Raw genomic sequence first — 8,113 nt, 5'->3', positions numbered from 1 at the left:
AAAATGACAGCTACAAAGAGTTTGAAATGTTCTTTATTTTTTTAAAGTACAAATAAAATTCAACTGAGTTTTTATTACTTTCTACTACAAATAATTACTGACAATGTTTCACATTGCATTAGGGTCTTCCCTCCCCTAATCACAGGCACTTATGCAACTTTGTTTTAAAGCACAAAAGAATAAGGAAAAATGTCCCTCAAATTTTATGTAACATTTTGGTAGATATTTTTGTAACAAGCTGCTAATTTTAGTCTCGGAGGTCAAGTTACAATGAAATGTTTGGAAAAGGCTGTTTTCTTTCCCCTGAACTAAAGATTCAATTGATACAGAATATGATAGCCTATCAACATATCATCAGCTATATTGTGTCCACAGCATTTTTTTTTTGGTCAATGACAGTCCCACAATGTTCTGCAACCTTCAAATAACAGGGGCCATGGAGAATATGTTACCATTCTAATGAAGTTTATTTTACAAGGTTTGTAAACATTAGATGTTCAGGTTTTTTGGTCCACATGCACAGGAATTGTTTATGCAACACCAAACCAATATCTGACATTCTATTTAACAAAAATACCCTAACCTGTATCGCTTCTCTAGTGTTCTTACTTTAAGAGATGATAGAAAAAATGCTTTCCTGAGTATGTACATCTTATATGCACATTTTTAAAAAAATTAAGGTGCAAGTTGCACAAAAAAACAGCAATGATACTATTAATTCTCTCCACGCTGTTTCATCTTAGTGTTTTAGCTGTTAAAACCACTACACCAAACTTGCAAGGAGGCGATAATTGACCACATCTGTCAATTCACTTAAGTAACAGCACATAAGACCAAGATAAACACGGAGGAAATTTTTAAAATGAGAGTTCAAAAAAGAGCTGAAACTTGAGAACCAGGATATGGCTCTAAAGAGTTCAATGACAGTCTTTGATGTTGCTTCAGGATTATTACCTGATTTCCCATGAAATATCAGAACATTAAAAACACATGCAACAATATTTAGCAGCTGCATTAAGTTATATGGCCCTGGGATTGTATTTCACCTCAGCAGGATGCAGTTAATGACACAGGTTCTCAAGTTAGGTTTTGCTGCTACACATGCCCATGACAAATTAATTTCTCTGCTATAGATGCCGTTGTCCAGAAATAATACATTTAAAAATTCTAAGGAAAAATGTCCTGCTTTTAAAGTTAGCAGGAGCAGATAATGTGCAATGCTGTTGTAATTAAATTCCTCCAAACAGTGTTTTAAAAAACAAGATCTGAAGTAAATCTCTGCCAAAGTAACTAAGCAGAGATTCACATTTCTGGAATACAACATTTTTTGGGGGGCAGTATTTGTCTTCTGGAATCAGCTGTTGCATATTCATCTTATGTATTCTGTGCCCCTGCTTTATAAGAAAAAGATGCAGAGTTTTCAAGTCCAAAGGAATTAATGAAGTACGTTTTATCACTTGTGTTGCTATTGTTTTAGACTCTGAACACATCATCCAACAGCTGTAGCCCAGATGTCACTAGATGGTTGACAAGGAATGACCCATCCTGGTGGGATAAAGTTTCCTTCAGGATGATCTGTAGGCACCAGGTATCGATCCCATTCATGCCTTAAACATAAAAAAGTTAGTTATGCAACATATTGAATACTGTGTTCAATCCTTCTGAAATCTTAATTTCCTACCATTAATTTTACAATTTAAGTGTTGATGGGAGTTGGGGAGATGAGTGCAAAGCACTGTGGCCACCCAACGGATCTTTGTCAGTGGACAGCATTAGAGACATGTTTTGCACTGTCCGCTACTACAGTATCTCCAAGTACCTCATAGGGGTACATGGCATCCCATAACTTGTAGGGAAGTAAAGGCATGGCTCTTGGGAGACCCAGTAAAGCAGTCTCTTATTCTTGGTGATGCCCAGAGGGAAGTTTTAGCTGCAACAACAGTTTTGCTGACTGCAGCTTGAACAGTAACTGCTACAACAAATATCTGACAGGAATTAATACTACACTACAGAGTAAAAAAGCAGGTAAGTTTCAAGATTTGACAAAATTGATACAGCTTTATTTTTACTACAAAACTGCTTAAACTTACCTGATCTGGATAAGAGATGGCACAGAATACTCAGCCTGCAAATAATACTGTGTGAAGGGCTCCAAAAGGTGGGCAAGGGGAAATTCCTCTGTAAAACAGGATAATAATTAAGAAAAACAAGTGCCATGAAAAACTACCAGACACAGAAGCATATCCCAAGAATGTAAGCCATACATTATTTGCTACAGAGAATACTAAAACGGACTATTATAATACAGTTACATAAAATCCTAACCGGACATGTTGATAGAAACATAGGGATTGCATAAATATATTAAAAATCAGGAAGTAGCTCCCATCATTTTATTCCATGACTCTTTGCAGTTCAAATTTTGCCTATTGGGATCAAGCAGGTACCTTCAATGTACTATTTTTGGTGCCTGCTAAAAACATTCTTGTTTAGGCAAATCTACCCAGCTGCTTGAAGTAATTTTAATCTGTTTTAGTATTTTAACTTTTGTATATTTTAAAATATGGTTGTGAATTTTTCTTGATTTTATCGTTGTGCCTTTTTGTAAATCACTTTTGAGAATTTCTACAATCAAGAAGTGTATAAACTTTATGAAATAAAATAAATAATTAAGATTTAAACATAAACTATCTCTGGGGTAGGTTGATAGCTGGAGAATATGCCTGCATTGTAAAACAAGCACTTGGGACTGTATCCAACATTTTCTGTCAGCTACTGTGAGTTTTAATGTTATGCAACAGAGGAATCCAACACAAGTGTCACTAGCAGAAACACACTGTGCAACAGACTGCACAATTTGATAGCAAACTGCTTATGTATTCTCTTGCACAACAATGATCTGTTGGTGCAAAACATTTCACCAGTAGGACAAGTACAGTGGTACCTCAGGTTACAGACGCTTCAGGTTACAGACGCTTCAGGTTACAGACTCCACTAACCCAGAAATAGTACTTTGGGTTAAGAAATTTGCTTCAGGATAAGAACAGATATTGCACAGCGGCAGCAATGGGAGGCTCCATTAGCTAAAGTGGTGCTTCAGGTTAAGAACAGTTTCAGGTTAAGAACGGACCTCAGGAATCAAGTTCTTAACCCGAGGTACCACTGTATAACTTTAACTTAGCACTACACTGAATACAACCCCTGAGCAACAATACGCTGAAGGTTACCTGGATCCCCAAACAGTTTTGAATCCATTTCCCGTTTCTGCTGCAGAAGTTTCTCCTTTTCCCGCTTCAGCTTCTTTTCCATTTCTCTTTTCCTCTCCTCTTCCTGTTCTCCTTCCAGCATAACCCTCAGAGCTCGTTCTTCAGCTTCATAGAGTTCAGTGCGTGTTTTTATCAATGCTCTTAAGCTCTGGACTTCATTCTCGAAGGCTTCATCTGCAGCTGGGGGTGGACAAACACCTGCAGCAAAAAACAGAACAGAAACCACAACCCACACCAGATTAATTACTTGACTTTTCCTCCACATTCTGATCCAGAACAGTGAAATGCATGTAAACAAGAGAATCGAAGCATCCCCATTGGTGAGTAATCTTGCTCTGAGGTGGCATCCTCACCCTATCTCACTTGCTTTTAACAGGGTGGTCAGTTGCTTGGGTGCGTATTATTTCTCTCTCCCTCCTCTCCCCAATTGCATGTTTTTTCACTGTTCAAGGACAGAGGAGGAACCAGGTGCAGCAGCGTACTCCACTAAAATATGGTATTTAGGAATTTTACATTTTATTATATAGCCCCAAAGAAAAATGAACACTTAACACAACAACATGGAACATAAAAATCAAACCTGTAGAAGCACCTGTGTTTGAGTTTAAAAAAACCAGATAAGCAAATGCATATATTGCACAGTAAAATACAAACTACGTTGAAGAGAAACTGGAAACTTGTGTTTATTAACTGGTTTCTTCACTGCCACCTAAGTAGACCATCTGTGAATTCCACAAGTGGACATATTGATCTGGCACGTGTGTGTCAGCTTCTTCATTGTCAATGAAGGAAATAGCCTTGGGTCTCTTGAAGTTCTCAAATAGCTTGCTAACTTTTCCATTATTGCCATATTCTACAGCTCTTCATACCAGAGTTGAAGAATTAGTCCAGCTGCATCTTTTCAATGCTGGGTAATAACAAGGTGTGTTGACATTAGCATACAGCATAATAGGTCACTGGAAGAGGCATCCCTTATGTTGGGTATTTATAACAAATATTTGCAAAAAACAAATGCTTCAGAAGTTCTAATGGTTTCAGTGCCTTACAGATGCTTTGAGTGCACTTCGTCCAGGGCAGGATGCTATGCTTTTAACCAAATATTTGTTTTAACAATACAAGTCTTCCAGGACCTAATTTATATATTGAACCATATTTTATAAACAATACATAAGCAATACAAGCCCGACTGAAATGTTGGCGCCATTATACAAATAGCTTTCCAGCTATGTTTCAGCATATATGTAAGTAAGGAATATAAAAGCACATGCAATTCTGAGTCATGTTTACCTTTCCTCGCTGCTGCTTCTTTTCTTAGTTTCCTAAGCTTTTCTAAGCCACGCAGGATTTCTGCCATACGCTTCGTGTCTGCTTGTTTTTTCCTTACTTCAGATAACACACTGTCTGCAGCAGCTTTAAGTTCTTGTTCCTATATGGGCAAAAATATGAATAAAGGAATTAAGAACACGTGTAAGAATGTAAGAGAACAATAGCAGACCTAGGTACGTTCATCTAGTCGAACACCCTGTGTTCACTGGCTACCCAGATCCTTCAAAGCCCACAAATAGGACAATAAGGAAAGAGCCCCTCATCACTGTTTGTCTCAGTAACTCCTAGGGGGTAAACACAGCTCATGGCAGACAGCTGTCAACAGATCCACCCTCCTTGAGTTTGCCTTCTCACTTACAGTGACATACCTATTAGTTAACACCTGGCATTAAAAAACAGATGCTAGGGCTCAATTTGCTGCAAGCTGTGGCAGCACTCATAGGTTTCTTTTCTAGAACAGGATACTGCCTATAAACTGAGATTGTCATGAAACTACTTATATCTACTAGACTCAAAAACAGTTACCAACGATGATTAGGCAACCTTCACAAGACACCTGCTTGCTATGCCTCAGGTTTTGTCCCCAAGTTTCAGGGTCCCACATGTCTTCTTGGGGTTTGTAGGGAAAGGATAAGAGTCTCATTGTGAAAGGCCAAAAAAAGGGAGTAGCCTATTGTCTTCAGCACCCATCACTGTTACTGTTTGAATGAATGCAAAAACAAGTACACATTTGTGCACCAAGAATGCTATACAATATGTAAATAGTACTGACTGGCTCCAGTTTTCCCCTTGGATCCATTTTATTGTTCAGCAAGCTTCACTTCTTACCTACTAGACTCTACCCTGTGATTCACTAGGGGCTGCTCTTTGTTCCTGTCCTACAAACCTTCATCCCCTGATATAACCAGCACTAACCCTCAACTCCCAAGCTCCACCCCTCTGCCTCAGGAGACAATCCTTACTCTGTGTGTGTCTCAGCTACAAAGCACAACTGCTCATCAAAATGAACTGTAATCCACTTGTCACTGGAGTGCAGTCTTTGTTAAAAATACATTTGGAGCAAACATGTAGATCAGGGGTCTATAGCATGTAGCCCACCAGTACATTCTGTGCATCCCATACAGGGTTCATAGTAATCCCAGGCACTTGCCAACCCCTGGCTTCCCTGAATCACTTGCTCCATGCTGAGCACAAACATGGAGTGAACCAGCAGTGAAGAGATGGTGCTGAAACTGTGCTTTGTGTTTATGCTGTTTGCCAACTGGGACTGGCGATTCCAGCTCACTGCCCAGTGTACAAAGAAGAGCCTGGGAGGGTTTGAGTTGTAACACATGCACACTGGTGTAGAGAATAACAATACTTTCTCTAGAGAGTACAGATTCAGCAGGCAGCTTGTTTCACCCTTTAAACACCAGCTGAAAACTTTCAGGCTTATTCAGTCAGTGAAGAATAGCTGATTTGAAACTTTTTTGGATGACTTTTATTGAATGGTTTTATGTACAATTGGTTTTAACCATGCTGCTATTTTTAATTAGCAGTATATATTTTATAAATAAAATAATTATTTAGCACTATTAATGCTGCTAATAAAACGTGTTTAGTGTTCAAAACAATTCAGCTTACTATTCCCTGCAACAACCCAGTAACGTAGGGTACTATCTCAACACTGCAGATGGCTGTGAACAACAGGGGTTTGCCTAAAGCAGAGATCCTGGTGCCCTCCGCTGGACTACAACTCCCATCAGCCCCTGCCAGCACGGCCAACGCAGCCAATAAACCCCAAAGTACCGACTACCCTGCGGGGAATTCGTGGGCATCCCTCAAAGCGCAACCCACCCGGTGCCTCTCCTCGACTTCCAGGGCGCGCCTGGCCCGCCAGCTCTCGATCCGCGCCTCCCTCTCGGCCTCGCGGGCCGCCTCCTCCTCGCGAGCGGCCCGCGCCTCCTGCCTCCGCGCTTGGCGCCGCAGCCTCTTCTTGCGGCTCTTCTCCGCGTGGCGGCGCAGCTGGGCCAGGGGATCCTCCGCCGCTGCCTCGACCCGCAGGGGCCGCACCACCTCCCGCAGCTCCGCCAGCCGGGCCTCGGCCTCGGCCACCTCCTCGGCCTCGGCGTGGTCGTCCCGCAGCCGCCAGGCCCCGCACAGCGCTGTCACCTGCGCCACCAGCCGCAGCGCCTCCGCCGCCAAAGGGCCCGCCTGGCTGGGCTTCAAGCCGTGCGGCTTCGGGGGAGACGCGGCGGCGACGGTTCCTTCGGTGCGGCGGCAAGCCAAGAAACGGCTTAGCCATTGCTCGCTCTCGTCGCCGCCGTCGCCTCGCCTCAGGCCGCCGGCTGAGGCAGCAGCGTCAGGCCCGAGCGGGAGCCTTGCATTCTCCCCGGACACGAACGGCAGCGCCTCGGGCCTCCATTGAGGCGAGGGCCGCTCCGGAGGCGGGAACCTTGGCTTCTCCCCGGCTATGTAAGGCGGCGCCGCGGGCCTCCATTGAGGCGAGGGCAGCTCCGGAGGTTTCTGCTGCTGCTGCTGCCACGGAGGAGGGGGCAGCGGCGGCCGGAATGGCGGCGGGTAAGCGGGGGTAGGAAGACCTCGGCCATCCGCCGAAAAAGGTGGGAACGGGGAAAGAGGAAACTGAGGGTGGTGAGGCGGCAGCCCGCCATAAACACCCTGCGGAGGAGCCCCCGTCGGCGGGAAGTAGTGGGGCTGAGGGGGCCTCGCGAAGGATGAGGGGAATGGCGGCGGCTGTTGCGACATCTCGCCCCCCTCACGCATCAAGAGGCCTAGTTAACTGAATGAGAAACTGTCTCTCTCGCCCTCGGACACCGCTTCCGGTTTGAAGCGGAAGTGACGGCGAGAAGAGCAGCGCCCCCTGTAGCTTGGGAGGAATCCGACATTTGTCGGCTACTGATTTTAGACTGCAGCTCCCATCAGCCGTACCGGGACCGGAATGTACAAGCAGCCTTTAAGGTGCATGGCAAGTTATGCTGCTTTGCCCCCAAGCACCACACATACCCCGTCTCCTTAGTGCACTCCTTACCCCCCCACCCCCAGGTAAAGCATTTTACCTATTATTCCTAGCCAACAATGGTATGCTCAGTTGCAATTACTTCAATAATGGACAACCTAAAGCCCCTCATTTCTGTGAGACTTAACATTCTGTTAAACGCACAGGAGAAGCACTACTAGAAATCTGGGAGGAACAGGAAATAAATAAATAAATAAATAAATAAATAAATAAATAAATAAATAAATAAATATAAATAAATAAATAAATAATAATAATATATTATTTATACCCCGCTCATCTGGCTGGGTTTCCCCAGCCACTCTGGGCAGCTTCCAACAGAACACTAAAATACAGTAATAGATATAGGACGCCGCAATGATTATTTTTAAACCACGGGACACCTAGTTTGCTTCTCCTGCTCCAAACGACATGGGTTTTAAGAAACCATTGTCTGTGTGCTCTTGGAGGCATTACACCAGTTTCTAGTCTCATTGCCTAGCAGCCTGCAACTTCAGAATTAAGA

At 43.3% G+C, this 8,113-nt stretch overlaps 1 protein-coding gene across 1 annotated transcript; it reads right to left on the bottom strand.

The window, feature by feature from the left end:
- Window positions 1-17: 17 nt before the first annotated feature.
- PDCD7 (programmed cell death 7) lies at window positions 18-7,787 on the bottom strand. The gene is made up of 5 exons (XM_081171207.1): window positions 6,429-7,787; window positions 4,554-4,692; window positions 3,228-3,464; window positions 2,091-2,178; window positions 18-1,607 (listed from the first exon to the last, which is right to left on the bottom strand). Exons 1-5 carry the CDS (start codon window positions 7,353-7,355, stop codon window positions 1,490-1,492), a joined length of 1,509 nt encoding a protein of 502 aa, XP_081027333.1. The 5' UTR covers window positions 7,356-7,787; the 3' UTR covers window positions 18-1,489.
- Between the last annotated feature and the right edge of the window lie 326 nt (window positions 7,788-8,113).

This window comes from Podarcis bocagei (genome assembly GCF_964188305.1).
Source record: "Podarcis bocagei genome assembly, chromosome: 14".
In the NCBI taxonomy this organism is placed as follows: Eukaryota; Metazoa; Chordata; class Lepidosauria; order Squamata; family Lacertidae; genus Podarcis; species Podarcis bocagei.
Note: the sequence above shows the minus strand (reverse complement) of the source record. Positions and strands in the feature narration are given on the sequence as shown.

Bases quoted from the DNA above. Each gene is read 5' to 3' on its own strand.
- PDCD7 (XM_081171207.1), bottom strand. From the start codon at position 7,355: ATGCGTGAGGGGGGCGAGATGTCGCAACAGCCGCCGCCATTCCCCTCA. The intron at 2,179-3,227 runs GTAACCTTCAGC...CCTGTTTTACAG, and splicing joins AAAACTGTTTGGGGATCCAG to AGGAATTTCCCCTTGCCCAC. The intron at 1,608-2,090 runs GTAAGTTTAAGC...TTTATGTTTAAG, and splicing joins CCATCTCTTATCCAGATCAG to GCATGAATGGGATCGATACC.